The 18,456-nt window shown below is 38.3% G+C and overlaps 1 protein-coding gene across 6 annotated transcripts in view; it reads left to right on the forward strand.

Moving 5' to 3' along the window:
- Xpo4 (exportin 4) overlaps positions 1–14,528 on the forward strand; it is a 94,295-nt gene extending 79,767 nt beyond the window's left edge. For all 6 annotated transcript variants that reach the window (XM_020167661.2, XM_020167662.2, XM_074043711.1 and 3 more), the window contains 8 exons: positions 217–391; positions 2,045–2,338; positions 2,893–3,073; positions 4,833–4,951; positions 6,469–6,599; positions 7,044–7,161; positions 7,599–7,691; positions 9,498–14,528. In XM_020167661.2, the coding sequence (XP_020023250.1) occupies positions 217–391; positions 2,045–2,338; positions 2,893–3,073; positions 4,833–4,951; positions 6,469–6,599; positions 7,044–7,161; positions 7,599–7,691; positions 9,498–9,695 (1,309 nt within the window). In that variant the 3' untranslated portion in view covers positions 9,696–14,528. The remainder of the gene's footprint in view (positions 1–216; positions 392–2,044; positions 2,339–2,892; positions 3,074–4,832; positions 4,952–6,468; positions 6,600–7,043; positions 7,162–7,598; positions 7,692–9,497) is intronic.
- Positions 14,529–18,456: the final 3,928 nt, after the last annotated feature.

Here is an 18,456-nt window from a genome sequence, read left to right on the forward strand (position 1 = left end):
AAATTAATGAAACCCAGCCAGGCATTGTGGCACAGACTTGTGATCCCAGCTACTCAGGAGGCTGAGGTTCAAGCTCAAGGCTACCTTGAACTACTTACTGAGACCCCACATTAAAAAAAAAATTATTAAATCTAGTTATCTTCAATTTTTGTCTTCTTAGTACATGTACATATAGTGAAAGTAACACATCTTATGTTTTGTTATTTCTACCTTAAGGGCAAACTTAGTAATTCAGTGTGAAAACTGGTGGAATCTAGCTAAGCAATTTGCAAGTAGAAGCCCACCTCTTAATTTCCTGTCAAGTCCGGTGCAGAGGACACTGATGAAGGCTCTGGTTTTGGGAGGTTTTGCACATATGGACACAGAAACCAAACAACAGTATTGGACAGAGGTAACAGTCCCCTCTATTTTGGTTTTATCCTTGTATGTAACTCTAGAGTTTGATCTATGTGTTGCCACAATATTGCCTGTGGAGATATAAACATTTCAGCTATAGCTTTTCTAATTTTTTTTCCCTCCTAATGAATAGGTGGAGCTTATTATTTGACAAGAATTTTTAGGCAGAGGGTATAGCTCAGTGGTAGAGCATTTGCCTAGCATGCCTAATGCCATGGGTTCAATCCCCAGCACTGCCCCCCTCCCCAAAAGTGACATGAACAGTTAGTGAGACATTCCCTGTCTTGAATAAGTGGATGCAAATTAATCACCGCATTTGGGGCTGGAGGTGTGGCTCAAGCATTAGAACACCTGCCTAGCAAGCGGAAGCCTTGAGTTCTAACCCCAGTCCCACCCCCCCCCAAAAAATTAGTGTATTTGTAAATGTAGCGGCTTAACCAACAGATATTTATTTTTTCATGGTTCTGTAGATGAGTAGTCCAAGATAAAAATGTCTAGGCTTGTGTCCTTCTGAGGTCTGTGAGGAAGAATCTGTAGCTTCTGGTAACTTTCTGACAACCTTTGGCATTCCTTGGTTGTAGACACATTGCCCTGATTTCTGCCTAGATGTTCATTCATATGGAGTCTTCCCTGTGTGCGTGTCTGCATCCAAATTTCCTCTTTTTATAAGATACCATGTTGAATTAGGGACTACCCTTACTCCATTATGATCTCATCTTAAATGATCTCAGTGACTGTTCAAATAAGGTTACACTCTAAGATGCTAGCGGATCAGATGTTCATGGATTTTAGGGGAACACAATTCCATGCTTTACAACCAAAAAGGCACATTACATAATAAATACTAAAGCAGGGACCAAGTATGTATGTAGGTTCTTGGCTTCCAGTCCTTGTGTCTAGAATACTCTTAATGTCTAAGAAGGAAGGGACAAAGTAACAGAATTAGGCGGTCATATGTGACTTCGGGACAAGAGAAAACAAGGCTGTGTGTTTCTAGTTTAAATAACTATATTATATGGACAGCTTTGAATAGAATTAGTGGACTATCCTCTTGAATATGAGTTCTCGCTCTTAATACCCAGGGCAAGACTGATTATCTGAAGCTATGTTCTGTGTCAAGAGTTGTAAGGGAGGGACAAAAAGAGGCGAGTTTTGTGTTAAGTTTGACTGTAGAGCGGAGGTTGGCAAATTATAGCCCATATGGCCAGTTGTGCCCTGCCCTCTGTTTATGTAAATAAAGTTTCATTGAGATATAGTTTGCTCATTTGTTTACATCTGTGGCTCTGTACTCTAAGTAAGAGTACAAAGTCTAAAATGTTTATCAAATTTATATTGGGCCTGTATAGGAAAAAAGTTTGCTGATTCCTACTGTGGAGTCTTAATTTTTTATCTTTATTTTATTTATTTATTTATTTTTGCTAATCACTTTGAGAATTTACAAGGTGGACTGAGAAAGTCATGTTTCATGACTTGGTTGCCATTTCTTTGTTTATGTCAGAAGTTATGATTACTCTCAGAACGGGGGAGTATAGCATGCTTTCTGTGCTTGTTCTGCCTATAGCAATGAGAAATGTTTTAGAAAGTGTGTATTGATCCACATTGAGGAAATAAATGCAGCCTGTTTAAAAGTTCACGCTGTACTTCATAGGTTCTTCAGCCACTTCAGCAGCGGTTCTTGAGAGTGATCAACCAAGAAAACTTTCAGCAGCTGTGTCAGCAAGAAGAAGTCAAGCAGGAGATCACTGCCACACTGGAGGCCCTGTGTGGCATTGCAGAGGCTACTCAGATCGACAACGTAGCCATTCTTTTCAATTTTTTAATGGACTTCCTTACCAATTGCATTGGGTTGATGGAAGTTTACAAAAATACCCCAGAGACTGTCAACCTCATTATAGAAGTTTTTGTTGAAGTTGCACATAAACAGATATGCTATCTTGGAGAGGTAAGCATTTTCTAGTTTTATCCCTTCAGAATTAAAACTCTTTAAAAGCGATAAAAAAGTAATTGATACTTCAAATTTAATGCATGCTACCTAAAATAATATTTTTATTCCTCCAAAAGTTTTTTTGGTGGTGGGGTTGGGGGTCCTTTGTAGAGCAGGAACTCTACCTCTTGAGCCCACACCTCCAATCCATTTTGCTCTGGTTATTTTGGAGAAGGGGGAGGGTCTCAAAAACTATTTGCCCAGATTGGCTTCAAACTGTGATCCTACTGATACTGGCCTACCAACTAGCTAAGATTACAGGAGTGAGCCACAGGTGCTTGGCCCAAAAGAGTTTCTAAGAAGACTTAGGAAGAACTCTTGATTCAGAGAAAGCAATGCTGAATGAATTCTTGCCCTAACCATTAATATACTCTTAATATATGCTTTTTCTTTATTAATGTTTTAATATTAAAACAAGTATTAGAACTATGACTGAAATTCAGAGTAAAATTTATTTCTGTTTCCTAACTAGATCCTGCCATGTAGCCTAACTTGTGCATATTTTCTTACAGTCCAAAGCTATGAACTTATATGAAGCCTGCCTTACTTTGTTGCAAGTATATTCTAAGAATAATTTAGGACGGCAAAGAATAGATGTTACAGCGGAGGAAGAACAGTACCAAGACCTGCTGCTTATTATGGAGCTTCTTACTAACCTTCTGTCAAAAGAGTTTATAGATTTCAGTGACACAGGTAACATATAGTATGGTCATTTTTAAGCTTCCTTGTCTTTGCTGTTGTTTTTATTAAAGCAAGAGATGGTTTCTGTGAGTGAAGTCCCATGAAGTTCATTTTACAAAACAAACAAAAGTAGATGTCCTTGTTTGAAGTGAGGGTAAGGAATAAGAGCCCTTCTATTTGCTTTTCCTCTTACTGAGTTCTTACTAAGTGAAGTGGGTTCCACTTGATAGATAGAACAGAACTTAGCTAGTAAGTTAGTATTAAAATTAAAATTGAAAGCCCAGCCTATGACTCTCAACTCCATTCTCTTCAGTTATACTTTAATCACCTTTCCATGTCCTTTGAGGTAGCCACCCCAACAAACCTAGCACTTTGCAGAGTGCAGTTTGGGAGGCCCCAGCATCCAGAATTGATAGGCTACTTGGCTTAGTGAGTGACCCACTAGTGGCATGATGTGAGGAGAGCCACTTAGTGCCTTTACTAAGTAATGAAATGGCATGATAATAAAGGCTTTTCAAAACATTTTTAAGAAGCATCTTCAAAGTATCCCTCATTTATTTGCAAAGTTTTCTTCACTTCTCTTAAATGTGCTACTGAACTTTCTTGTTTGCTCTACAGAGTGTTCTCTCAGTAGCAGACAGAAGAAAGTGCAGCTGCCCTATAAACCTGGGAGGGAAGAGGGCTTTTTTCCTAAATGCCTTTAATAGGAATTACTGCACAATATTCCACATTTTACAGTCTGACCTATTTCCTTAATATTGGACATCAGAAATATTTACATTTTTGCTATTATAAACAATGACACAGTAAGCATTTCTGGGGACAAGTCTCTGTCTGAATGTTTGATTATAACTTTACTAGATAAAATGCTGAAAGGGAGCTTAATATATTGCTTTTGAGGGTAACCATCATATCATATCCTAACCAGCAACGAAAGGCTGTCACTTAAAAATCATTTTCTGTTCAGTGAATCAAAACTAGTATTGTTTAAAATTTGCACTGCTTGATTAGTAGCTGGATTCAAGGTTTTGTTCAATGTTTGTTCATCGATACTGCTTACTTCACTGTTTAGCTCTTAATAGTCTCATTAAGTGTAGATTTAATGTATATATACTAAAAGTCCTTTGCTATATTAGTTCTTTTTTAAGCTGCCTGTTGCCTACTGCCTCCCCCCTCCCCATACTGGGGATTGAACTTAGGGCCTCATGCTTGCTTAGGCAAGTGTTCTACCACTTTAGCCAAATTGCCATCCCTTTTAGCTTTAGTATGTTTTTGAGAAGATCTCATGCTTTTGTCTGGACCAGGCTTGGACCTTGGACCTTGGACCTTCATCCTCCTACCTCTACCTCTGGGATTACAGGCATGCACCATCACACCTGGACACACATTAAAATTTTAGTCTGTATTTTTCTTCATTCCTTTTAAGCTTGGAAAGATTCCGTATACCTAAGACATCAAATGGATGTTATGATGGAAATGATTTAACTCATAGCATATCAGTAGATTTTATGTTCAATTAATCATTGCTTTTATTTAGACTAATTCTAGACTGTCTCTTGCTCTCACCTCCCAATACTGCTGTATTAGTACTCAGACCCTTAACAGATGGGACAAAGGATGGCATACACTAGGCTTATCAGATTTCTATTACCCACTCATGGGTTGGTGTGGACTTTTAAACTTGAGTTTCTTTTTGTTTTGATAAAGGTTGAATGTGAACTTTGAAGATTTAATTGACAACTATAAAAGTGTGTTGTTTTTATTTTAATAGATGAAGTGTTCAGAGGACATGAACCAGGTCAAACAGCAAACAGATCTGTGTCTGCAGCTGATGTTGTTTTGTATGGAGTAAACCTAATTCTCCCCTTGATGTCACAAGATCTTTTGAAGGTAATTAAAGAAGGTGAATGTGAACATGAAAACTATATATTGTCCAAGTTCAAAGATACTTTAGACAATAATATACCTCTTACTAAATTAAGGAGTTGAATCTGTTAAGTACAGGTGAAAATGCACTATTTTTAAAAATTAATTCCCAGGCTAGGGGATTGAGCAGAAAAGGTCTTTTTTTCAAGTTGCTCCATGTAGAAATGGGATGATAAGAAACCAAGATGAATGCAATTTAAAACTTTTGCACTTTCTGACTTTGTTGTGCTTCAGTTTCACTAGTCACTAGTAGGATGGTGGTGAGGGGTGATAAGGCTGTCTTTTCCTTCCTTCCATAAGTTCCATACAGGAGGGGGAGTCTGTTCGTTATGAGCTATTATGAAGAATAATGTCAAGTGAGGACAAGGACATGGGTGGAAAAGGAAGAGAGTGGGGTGTGTTTGAGTGCACAAGATAAACATGTAGTGAAATGGAGGAAAACTGAGACTGAGAAGTGTTTGGAAGGCAAGGATCAGATGAATAGGAGTGCTGCTGTGAGGCCTAGCCCAACAGGCTCTCACCATGTGCTTCCCTTCTTGAGAGATGTCTTTTGAAAACCATTCTGACCACCCATGATCCAAGGGTTTGTGCAGTGTGCAGTACACAGTAACATGATAGTTTAATTCACTGTGTATATTGATGTGCTTTTAGGGATTGGTTGTGTGGTCAAATAAACCATTACACATTTAGATGTGCATTTCCTCAAGTGTGGTTAAACTAGATTACCTGTTCTTACCTCAGTCCTCAGGATTGTCCAAGTAGAAAATAGTTTGGGGAAGCATAAAGGAGTATTACTCTACTTTATGCATACTTTATGCATTTTAATAGTTGGTATACCTTCTGTTTTCCCAACATGCTTGAATAGAAACCACATTTACAAAGGGGCCTTATTTTCAGGTCTTTTACTTAATTTATATTGTTTATTCATATTTGGTGGTACTAGGGTTTGATGCTTGCTAAGCATCCACTCCCCCAGCCCTTTTTTGCTTATTTTTGGAGAGGGTCTTATGCTTTTTGCCAGGGGCCAGCCTTAGACCTTGTCCTCCTACCTATGCCTTCCATGTAGCCAGCATCGTAGACATGCACCATCATGCCTGGCTTATTTGTTCAGATGGGGAATCACTAATTTTTTTCCCGGGTAGTTAGCTGCGATTACAGGCATACACCTTGTTTATCTGTTCAAGGTCAACATAAAATTTTTGGAATTGACTGTAGCTTTTATTTACCCTTTAGAAGATAATTGTTTCTACTGTATATTGCTTTTTTTCATAGTGGTTACTGAAAGATTCCCTTTACTGCAACTTATTTTTACATTTATTTAGATTTTAATATTTTCTATATCTTACGCATATTTATTTTTCTTGTACATATTTTAAAGAAATCATTATACTATATACAAGCTTGTAGGTTACTTTATTGCATTAATTAAAACAAGAATTAGATACTATTGAGCATCTAAATACTTAATGTTTCTTTTTCAGTTTCCAACCCTTTGTAATCAATACTACAAATTAATCACATTTATCTGTGAGATTTTTCCTGAAAAAATACCACAGCTTCCTGAGGATCTGTTTAAAAGTCTGATGTACTCCCTAGAACTAGGAATGACATCATATCCTTTAAATGAATATTATTACTTGGTGGGGAAATGTTTTTAAAATTTGCATTTTTCTTTTATGGCTTGGTTTTATTTCTGCAAAAAAGCTGTCATCTCTGTACCTATTCTAATTCTGTATCTCTTTTGTTAATTGGCTTGATCCTGCTCTCTTCTCATAGATCCCTAAGGTATTTGGCCCCTTGTCCCAAAGTTGGTCCTTCATTCCTGCCCTAGTTGGTCATGTCTTGTCTTGTTGCTGGGTCTCTTGTCTCAGTTCCTTGACAGTAAAGAATAAAATGACTTCTCATTAGTTGGATGCATCACTTGCAGAAGCAAGTGAACATCACCAGTCCTAGACCTGTATTCATTTCTAGAAATAGTCATGCACTTGATACTAGGTATAACTTGATCTAAGTCTAGTATATCCAACGTAGTTTGTTCTTTGACCTCAATGATCAGAATGAGTTCGGAGGTTTGCCAGCTCTGCCTGGAGGCCTTGACACCGTTAGCTGAACAGTGTGCAAAAGCACAAGAAACAGATTCACCACTTTTTCTAGCAACTCGGCACTTTCTTAAGGTAAGGTGTTTGGTTGGCAGGGTGAAAAAATCATCTACTGTGATAAGTACTATCAATGAACACAATTCTTGATTCAAATGAGGAAATGCTTACAGTTTTTCAGAGGGTAGTTAATAAGTACTTTTGTTTACTATGTTTTCTGGAGATCAGTTCTTCAGGGACATAATATTCTCATCTACTTTTATTTTGTGTTGAAAATCAATGTAGTTAATATAATAGATAACTTAATAAATTGATTATTCAGATATCACAGCAAGTCATAATATCTGTAGATTATCCTTAGAATTTCTTATAAACCATTTTCTTTAATATTTGGATTGGTGTAATAAATCAAATATAACTGCCGTCCCTCTTTTTCTCTTTTTGGACTGGGTGGGGCTAGAGAATTTTATGATTATCCTGTGTTCTTATTTAGAAATCTTATTATGTAATTTCAGCTGGTTTTTGATATGCTCGTTTTGCAAAAGCACAACACTGAGATGACCACTGCGGCAGGTGAAGCTTTCTACACGTTGGTGTGTTTGCACCAGGTACTGGACATGCCTCTCTTCAGGGGCCTCTTCTCATTTGGGGAAATGATGGGCCTTCGACACCAGTTCTTAGCAGATCTGGGACTCAGCGTTCCAGTTACATTTCAGTGAGGCAGTGTTTCTTAGTTTTCTGATTAGCTCTGGGCTTTTATTTCATTTTATCTGGTAAGCTGTTTGCTAGCCCAAAAGCACTTACTTTCCCTTCTCCTGTGTTATTAGCCATTCTTTGTAGCGATTACATCTCAGAGCTTGTACTTAAATCACTGCTTGGAGCCAGGAACACAGAAATGGGTGAGTCATGAGTGCATGGTTCCTATCCTTGAAGAACTCAGATTTGCAAAGGAGATGGGATGAATCAGATTGCCTTCAGAAGGTACAAAGAACAATATAGTATTTTATATTATGGAAAACAGTGTGGTATTTCATTTGGTTGAACCATTGAGATTCTGAAGCATCACTCATGTACATTTAATATTACAAGAAAAGTCGTGTAACATGGCCGTCTTCCTTCCTTATTCTGATGGAGTAGGCGCCCTTCAAGTGTGTAAAGGAAGTACCGTGTTGGGTCATGCACTGCCTCAGTTTCCCATTCCCCTATGTGCATATACACTTCTCAGCATAGCCAAGCCATCTAGGGAAGCTTTGCATTTCATTTGCCTTTTTAGAAACACTAGGGTTTTGAGGAGGTCCATACCTATAAAGCCCCTGTCAGACTTTCTGTGCTATCTGTATCCGGAGCTATAGGTGCTCTGGGTTTTTGTTTCTTGTCCTCAGTTCTACTGCCTATTTTCTGCAGGTGTCTCCCTCTCAAATCTCTGGTCTTTCTCTTAACATTTGACTTCCTTGTTGCTTACTGAAAAGGTAGGCTTCTTGTCCCCACATGATTACCATTTTTCTGTCTGTTTTGTTTGTTTGTTTTTGAATGTAGGAATTCCTTTTAGAAAAGAGCAGGGACTTGAGAATAGCAGTGTAACCACCTGCTGGCCCGGACCCACAGGACCTGTCATTTCTTGGCCATCCTTTTCCAGATGCATTTCTCCTTCTTTTTTTTTTTCTGGTACAGGGGTTTGAACTCAGGGCCTCATGCTTGTTAGGCAGGCGCTCTATCACTTGAGCCATTCTGCCGACAATATTACAACATTTCACTATTTTGATCTATAATGATACCCCAAGAAGCTAATGAAAAATAGTGCCAGATCAGCTTTCTCCATAGAGCATATCTCTGCACTAGGAAAATTTACCTTAAGTCCCCATCCACCACCCTTTATAAGGCTTCATGAGTAGAAAATGCATTTCCATATTTCTTTATTCATTGAAGTTCTTTCCTGCCTTTGTACAGTGCTAGCTTGAAGCTTTCAACATGTCTGCTTCTACCATGAGAAAGCTCTGGAATATCCTTCCTCCAGATACCTGCTATTAGCCTATGTGCATCTGCTCTCCTCAGGACAGGGATAGATGCCTCTCTAAATCTCTGGGGAACTATTCAAAGTCATGTAACACGGTTATGTTCTATACAATATGTAAAAAAAATGCATAATATGCTTTGTCAACACAGAAGCAATATCACAAAGTTGGCAATCACATGGGCTGGAGCCCAGATTGTTTGAACTCTTCACAGCAGTGTGATCTTACTTATATAATTTCATAATAGAACTTCACTTGTAAAATGGGAATGTAAACAGGTCAGCATCTATAGTAGTATCAGAGCCCCTGCCCCTGACAACCCCACCATGCAGTAACTGATAGATCATCTGAATAATACTCTGAGGAAGATCCATTCTTATGAGTGACTTGTCTCTTCCACAGACTGAATATTCTGAACTGGTGGAGACATTACTGTCAAGTCAGCAAGACCCAGTTATTTACCAGAGATTAGCAGATGCCTTCAACAAGCTTACTGCAAGCAGCACTCCTCCTACGCTGGATCGGAAGCAGAAGATGGCCTTCCTCAAAAGTTTAGAAGAATTTATGGCAAATGTTGGTGGTCTCCTTTGTGTAAAATAAACAAAACTATGTGCTTAATTTAGATCCTTTTGCAAAGTGCACTGAATTGCTGAAAGTTGACTTGAATCTTGTCCTGTTCCTCAGTTCATTTGGCCATTTTGGATTTTGGAGAGCCTGAAACTTTGATACCGAATGCAGTGAAACAGGAGAGGTCAACTTTGAATCAGCTTCTGCCGTTAGGTGTTAGCCATGATCTGTCATATACGTGTCTTCTAGATTTTGAATGGTGATTTAAAATTTTCAAAATGCAATTCCATATATGTGCAAACAGATATGGGCACCATGAAATGCATATTCAGTGCCTTTTTCCCATTCTTCAAAACAGGTGGCTAGCCAAAGTTAGAATCTGTTATTGAATATTAGGTGGATCTGTTCTGGGCAATATTTCTCAAAATATTTTCCACAGATCACCTGCCTCACTTAAGGAACCAGATTCTTGGGCCCAATTGTAGATTTTCATTAGAATCTCGGTTACTGGGTCCTGGAGTCTTCATTTTAATAATAATCTCCCCTTCATTCAAAAACCCCAGAATTTTGAAGCAATGCAAGAGACATTGGAAACTCTTTCCTCCCTCCCTTCAATGCCTAGGCTTGTAATTAAGCAGGAAGAAAGATGATCACCAAGTTTTCATTGGCTTCTCTTTTCGTGTGTGTGTGTGTGTGTGTGTGTGTGTGTGTGTGTGTGTGTCTGTCTGTCTGTCTGTCTGTCTCTCCTCCCTCTTCCCCCTTTCCCTACCTCCTCCGCTTCCCCACATACCTGATGTTGCAAGTTTTGTGTGTAATTATTGTAGATCTCTAATCATACTCTGATACCTGAACGTAAGAGGGAAAATATGTGTGTATTTTTGTTCCGAAAAAAGAACTTTAGGAACTGTAGCCATTTCATTGCCTTAATTTTAAGAGGGAAATACAAAAACAGAGAAGATTTGTCTGAAAGTAAGAAATCAAGTCTTGATGCTTCAGAGCTGGCTTAGGGTGTTGACTGCTGTGAGCCTGTGGCCCCTTTGATCATGTACTCATGTGGGTTTCTGAGTGAAATGAAAGGCATGGCCGGTGTAGTTGATTTCAGTATGTTTCTATCCAGCAACATAGCCCATATCTACTCCGAATTGCTTGCTTAAGCAATAACTTTTTAAAGGATGTGAATTACTGATTCACACAGACTATTGCACATTGGGGCATTAGGGGCAATAATTATGCTAAACTGGGTGTTAACCCTCATGTCACAAGAGCTACACAAATTTAATGTCAGAGATTAAAATAGTCACTTTAGCTGGGGGTGGTGGCATAGGCCAGTAATCCCAGCACTTGGGAGGCAGAAGCAGGAGGATCTTGAGTTCGAGTCCAGCTTGGGCTACATAGTAAATTCTAGGCCAGCTGTGGCTCAAAAAAAAAAATTGGGGGTCTTCTAGTTTGATCTTTTTAATTAGGATTTTTATACTGCTGCCATGCTCCCCTTAATTCTGTGCCAGCTTAAATAATGGAAATGAGCCACTGAAACTGCCCATTGCAATACCAGAGTCACAGGGACAAGTAGAGGACTCTGGCACAGGTGCATCTGAGACTGCCATGGAGGGGCAAGCTTTCTCCTCCTCATACTCTTGACAGCTATCTGCTAAATCATCCTGCAGGTACAGTTTTTATGCCTGAATTGCACATAGCATGTACATCTTTACATGCGATGCTCTGTAAAACTTTAACTCTGTGCTACCAGTTCTGTTTAACAAAACTGGAGGATTTAAGTCACATCACACCTGGCTGGCGACCACAGGAGGTATGAGTGAAAGAAAGGCCTAATACCTTCTGAGGATATTTTCTCTTAATTTGATCACCACTCAGCAACAATAAAAGGTGGAGCAAAAACACCTTAAAATGCTGCTAGAAAGAAAACCAGTATCACTCTTCATGAATAAGCATTGATTATTCAGTTATTTTCCTTAAAAGAACTTAACATGACATGCAGCAGTAATCATCTTGTTTTGCCTTCGTCCTGGTGTTTTGTGTTGCCTGGCTTCCTTGAGCTTCCTCAGCAGTTGTTACTGCTTCTGTGTGTGAAATAAATAGAGTCCTTTTGCCAAAGGGCACTGAGACACACAGCGGACTGCATAGATCCACAGGTCAGGACAAAACTGTAATCAAGTTGTTACTAAAGGTAAAGCTGAGTAGGAAAGGAATGCCTTGGCAAGTTAGACTTACATACAGATCACAATACATTTGCTAGATTTTGCCCTGATCCTATTGTGGTACTGCCATTTTATTAGGCCAGTTTTAATTAAAAGAAAATGGACTTTAGATTGGACCAAATAATGCTTAAGAGCTCACCAGAATGTTGAGTAGTGGCAAATGGGAAATGACACCATCATATGCTAGGTAGCAGTGTCTACTTCATCAGTGGACAAACTCTTTAGGGTGTGATGATTTGCTTGCCTGATTGCATATTGTTGAGTCTGGTTCTTTTGTTTTACTATGTCCAGTTCTGTCTTTAGCTATGTTTATTAGCTCTTCAGATTTTATTTTTGCTTAATGCTCTTGACCCAGTGGGTATTGAGAACACTGGCTTAATTCTAGTTTTTCTAATTAAAATTGACGTTAGGTTGTTGAAAGATCTTTTGAAACAAAAACATTATTTGTACCCTTTTTGAATATATGTTAAAGGGGCACTGTCAGGTATTTTTAAAGATTTTTCTGTTTTAAATTGCTGTTGTTTTTTGTAGTATCCTCGATAGCCTGTAGTTTTCCATATATCCTTTGTTCAGTTTTTGCCTCATTTTGTGTTCCTTGATCCATTTGTTTCCCAAGACACAATCACTAAGGACTTTGTATGCCTACAGTTGGTATTAATGTAACAGTACCTGTAATTATGTTCTTGTAGCTCTGTTAAAAAAGGGTGGTTTCATTGCTGTCCTTGTTCTGGGCAGGTGGCTGCCTGGATAGCTCCAGTGTTTGACAGTGTCCTTTCAAACAGTTAATTGGGGTCTTTCTGCCTGCCTCCTATTCTGTTCAAAGACAGTAGCATGTGAATATTACTCTGTTGAGTTTTCCTCAAGTACAAAGTATGATAATACTGTGTATAAACAAACTTTCCAATTTTTTTCAAACTGATTTTAAGAATTGAATCTTAATGTAAATTGCATCTAATGACATTACTCTGTTGAGATGGATGATTACTACTTTTCTTTTTTATGATTTTCATGTTAAACATCTATATAATTTTCCTCAATCAGCATTACTGAACACTTCCTTTACTGTCTTTGATTGAACTTTCTCTTTTACCAAAAATACCAAGTCTTCATAATCCTAACTTCACTGTATCTCCTATTTCTATTAATACTTTCACGGACGTCTCAAGTATTAAAGGGAAGGTAGCAGTCAGTTTCAAGTATTTCAAGTTCGAGTCTCTAGTATACAGTGTTGGTTAATCCCTAAAAAATATTATTTCACCTGTTACAATTTTACTTGTATTTTGTTTGCCACCTCTGTTGTGAGAGGCAGTTGTAATCGTACCTTACTAAGTTAGCTGTCTCTGACCAGTAATTGTCATTATTGGTTCCTGAATAAAATAGTAATTTTTTGAGTCAGAAGGAACCTCAGTCCTTAGGAGTTCTTTGTTTTTTTTTTAACTCAGAGAGTAAGAAACAGGTTTGGAAATGAGGTTTTAACATAATATTCTGTAAATGTTTCTACAAAGCAACATAGATAATGAGGATATAATATTTTAAATTATTTTTAATTGTACGTGGATATTCTCTGACTTGGTAACTATGTTCTGAAAACACTGTACTTAAGAATTCTTTAAAAGTTGATTTTCTAAAATTGAAAAATGCCCACATTTGTCAGGCGCCTGTGACTCACAACTATAATTCTATCTACTTGGGAGGCAGAGATCAGGAATATCCCAGTTTGAGGCCAGCCAAGGCAAATAGTTCTCAAGACCCTATCCTAAAATACCCAATACCAAAAAGGGCAGGTGGAGTGGCTCAGTGGTAGAGTGCCTGCCAAGCAAGCATGAGGCCCTGAGTTCAAACTCCAGTACCACCAAAAAAAAAAAAAAAGAAAGAAAAATGCCCTAATTATATGTTGTATTAAGCTCAAATTGAAGTGCCGTGGTTCAAGTTGAACTTCAGACATTTTAATTTAGTTATAAGAAATGTGAAGTAGCCTGATTGATGATAGTGGGGACCCATGACATAAGTATCCAAAGAATATATTTGGTCCAGGTAAAGATAGAAGCTTAATAACAGGCATCCATTCAGCTTGTTTTGAAGAAGATGGAGGAACCTATTTTTGACCTGTAGCTCTCTGTGAAAGTCTGAGTCAGCTCCAGTGGTGATTCCCTAGTACAAACAGGAACATGTGGTTTGCATGTTACACCTGAGACTCCCAGCACAATCGTCACAATCGTCTGCCTTCCCCCCGCCCCCCACTGTGGTTTCCTCTTCACGTATTAAAGTCCCGGGCTTCTCAGCAGTAGGGACTTTTGATTTTCTTTTTCTATCTGACACCTGTAGGCCTCTTAGCTGTTAGCAGCTGTCAGGTATGTACTAACAATAAATATTCCTCACCTCAAGCTAAATACTATATCTGCCCAATGTCCCTACTGGGGGTCTGACCTCAGGTGTACTCCAAGCCCCGACTAACTGGTGTGGTGTCTTCTACCACAAAATTATGACAAATTGCAAATATTGCCATTGTGGATTGGTTCTCTGTACAAAGAAAGAAGCTCTATGCAGTGAGTTTGAGTTTTTGGTTTAATGGTCACAAAATGTTAGTACTGCTACCATTCAGCTATATGTAAAATTTTTTAAATTTATAAATATTAAAACTTCAAACTTACACTAAGAGTTTTCAATTTTCTTAAGAGAGCCAGGCCTGAGTGTACTGTTTAAATATTTATCTCTAGTAACATAACTAATGAAGGCATAAAGTTGCATTTAAGTTTTCAGAAGATGCTCCAATATGATTTCAGGAAATCAAAGAATATGTATTGAGCCAGTTATAAGCTGAATATCAAATTGATAAAATTTTATTTGTATTTTCAAAGTTCACAAATGGGAGTTAAAATGTTTTTTCACTAAATATTTTATTACATTTTTGTTTCGATCATGTGTGATTTATTTGTTCATGGATGCTTAGCTAGACTGTTGCTAGAATAATGCTGGCTCATGTGTCATCATAGGATGATTGACACTGGGAACATTGTATGGTCCTAAAATAATTTTAAATGAAAGACATCTATAAAGCAATATTTTCATTCTCTTCTGGGAGAAACCCCCCCCCAAAAAAAAAAAAAAAAAAAACCCTTACAGAATATCCAGGAAAAAAACCCAGAATTTTGTTTATATTCTGTAATATTTTATCTCAGCCCACAGTTTTAGAAACAATTTCAGAGTTAGATCATTCAATTCGATATACTATTACTTGTAAGTAAACAGTAGTTTGAGACATTCTTTTTGGCTTTTTCAGGGAAGTCTATGTGCTACATAGACTTTCATCCTTTGCCCAACTGAAAATTTTTCACACATACTCAGTGAAATGTTAATTTTTTTAAGGAAGAAAATGCATTTTACTTTGAATTCCCATCCATGTGTCTTAAATAATAATGAGAGTCGATTCTACTCTAAGGGTAGAAAAAGAAAAATTAGGTTGTTGAGGAGTAAGTAGTGTGTTTAGAAATTTTGTTTCCTCTCCTTACTGAGGGTGGAGTAGGCTAATCAGTCATTTGCCATTTGAGATGGAGTGATTTGTAGCTGATGCCTTTGGCATGTTGACTGGATTATGGGACAGTTTTTTTAAATATTGGGTTCCAGAATGGGCCTGTTCCTTCTATTGTCATCTCCAGTGACAGTTCAGCCAAACTTTGTTTTTAAACTAAATAGAAGCAAAGGACATATTTGCTGGAAATTTTTACTTGGCACTAGTAGCAGTACTGTCTCAGTTCCAGCACAGAAGCCAACCAACCTACTGAGTTTTGTTTTGTTTTTAATTGAGCATGAACAAACCAAGGTAAGTCAGTAGTGCGCCCTAGGGATGTGCAAAGTGTTTCAAAGTGAGTCAGCGATGGTGTTCTAAAGTCCTGAGACTGATCCCTTCTGCCTACTTTGCTAGATTGGGCTTCAAATACTCCTTTTTTTTTTTTAGCCCAAAATGTGTTAGTAGTGAAACTTGTCGTTTGTACCCCTGCTTATAACGGCTGCCCTGTGTGGTCCTATCTGAAGACTGACCTAGGAAAGCTGTTTGAACAGGTAGAATACAGGATACAGATAGATTGAATTCCAAAGCCACTTGGAGGTGACACTCATTTCCTTAGGTCCATCATCTTTATCATGAGGTCATAAATCTGTCCAGTGAAAAAATTTAAAGCGAGGCATTGGTGGCTTAAGCTGTCATCCTAGCTACTCAGGAGACATCAGGAGGATCAGGAATTGAAGTCACCACTGAGCAAATATTTGGACAGACCCTATCTTAAAAATAATACAAAAAACGACTGGTGGAGTGGATCAAGTGGTAGAATGCTTGCCTAGCAAGCATGAGATCCTGGATTCAAACCCCATTAACAGCAAAAAACAAAACCAAGAAGAGACAGTGAATATGGTGGTTATAGCTAGGGCTTATATCACATTGTATGGAAGACATCACAATATTTGAATGTTTAATGACTATCAAGTGTTTAACATTGTGTTAGATATATTTAAAGTAAAATGCGGTTCTTAGAAATTTTTAAATGCAATGGAATTTATGAAGCATATATGATTTTTTTTTTTTTGCAGTACTGGAGCTTGAACTTGGGGCCTCACTTGGTAGGCAGGTGCTCTACCACTTGAGCCCCGCCTCCAGCCCTCTGTTTTAAAATGAGAAAAAAATCTATGTAAAAGTTTAAAGTGTCTTAATCCATTGTGGTGCTACAAAAAAATGCTAGAGACTGGCTCACTTAAAAGAGCAGAAACTGATTTTTCAATCCTATAGTTGGAGAGTACAAAGTAGGGGTGTGGGCATCTGAAGAAGGAAGAGTGAAAAAGAACCAACACCCTATAATGGGCTTAGTGCAATTCATGAGGAGGAGTCTCCTTGGTCTAGTCACCTCTTCAAGGCCCCACTTCATACTGTATTGGCAACATCTGAATTTTGGAAGGGACCACTGAAATCAAAGCATCAGCGACTTACGTTTCTGCTGTATTTGTTTCTGCAACAGCAAAATCCTAATAAGTGATTCCCAAAGTGAGTTTTGTACCATCACTAGTTCTTTGTAACTTGGTTATCAAGTTTAACTTCACGCCTAAAGGTGCTCCTACACTAATGTATATGGCAAGGCTTATAAGATCTTAATCAGATTCTCATTTTAATGTTCTTTTTGGGATTTTTTCCAAATACCATTTTTTATTGTACTGAGGTACAATGTGACATTTACTAAAGTTCTTGAAATAGATCATAGTTGAGTTCCCCCCTCCATCATTCTCCCCCCATTCCTGGAACTGTTTCAACAGGTCTTATTTTTCCATTTTCAGACATTTCCACTACATTAACCCTCTTACACCCTTTCTTTGTACCCTTCCTCCCACTGGTACCAACCCCCAGACAGGACCCGTTTTACCTTCCTGTTCCCCGTTTTTGAAAAAGCATTTTTTGTTAAGATAGCTATTCAGGGAGTTTCATTGTGGCATTACCACTATATATGTATTATAATACAAATTGGTTCATCCCCTCTATTTTTTTCCTATTTGTCCCCTTAGCAGGTTTAAAAATTCTATATTCATTCTTGTATAGAAAATCACCATATTCACTTTTTACACTTCATTCTTTTACCCTCCTTCTCCTGTTAGAGCTTGTATTTGTATTGTGTCTATCTCCCACATATGAGAGAAAACATGAGGCCTTTTTCTTAGCCTGGCTAACTTCACTTACAATAGTCTTAAAGTATCTTAAGACACTAGAATTCTAGGGAGTATCCTTTGCATCATGCATAGAATAACTTAATTTGTGATAAAGCACTCAAAAGTGGAAGAAATGTTTTTATAATAAGGGGTGTGTGTGTAAAAGAGCTAGGCATGGTTGTGTATTATCTGTAGCCCCAGCCGAATAGCTTGAGCTCAAGAGTTACAGACCAGCCTAGGTAACACCCTTGCTCAAAAAGCAACTGAGTCCACTTTTTAAGAGACCTTTTCAGCAGGGCGCCAGTGGCCACGCCTGTAAATCTTCGCTACTCAGGAGGCAGAGATTAGGAGGAGCGTCTGCCTAGCACGCCTGAGCCTCTGAGTTCAAACCCCAGTACCACTCCCAACCCCCCAAAAAAGATTTATTACAGGGTGATCTCCAACTGATGACAAAAATCATTGCTGGAAGTAACTCGTGAACTGAAACTGATCTATAAGGATCTTTCTGGTCCAATTTTATGAAGCCTCGGTTTAATATTTTAGTCAGCCTGACTAAACAGTCAAAGGAAGCCCTGCGGAAACATTTCGGTGCAAAATAGTGTGCTTAACTGGATCTCGTTAAAACCTTAAAACTAGCGGGACGCCAGTGGCTCACCCCTGCAACCCTAGCTACTCAGGGGGCAGACATTAAGAGGATCACGGTTAGAAACCTGAGTTGAATAGTTTGTGGGACCCTATCTTTAAAAAGCCCATCAAAAAAAAAAGGGCTGGTGGACTGGCTTAAGATGTAAGCCCTGAGTTCAATCTCCAGTTAAAAAACAAAAAAAACCCTTAAAAACCTGACCAGCGTTCCCCCGGGCAACATGGGAAGCGCCAGGACTTAGTACTGGAGG

This window comes from Castor canadensis, chromosome 10 (assembly GCF_047511655.1).
Source record: "Castor canadensis chromosome 10, mCasCan1.hap1v2, whole genome shotgun sequence".
Classification (NCBI taxonomy): domain Eukaryota; kingdom Metazoa; phylum Chordata; class Mammalia; order Rodentia; family Castoridae; genus Castor; species Castor canadensis.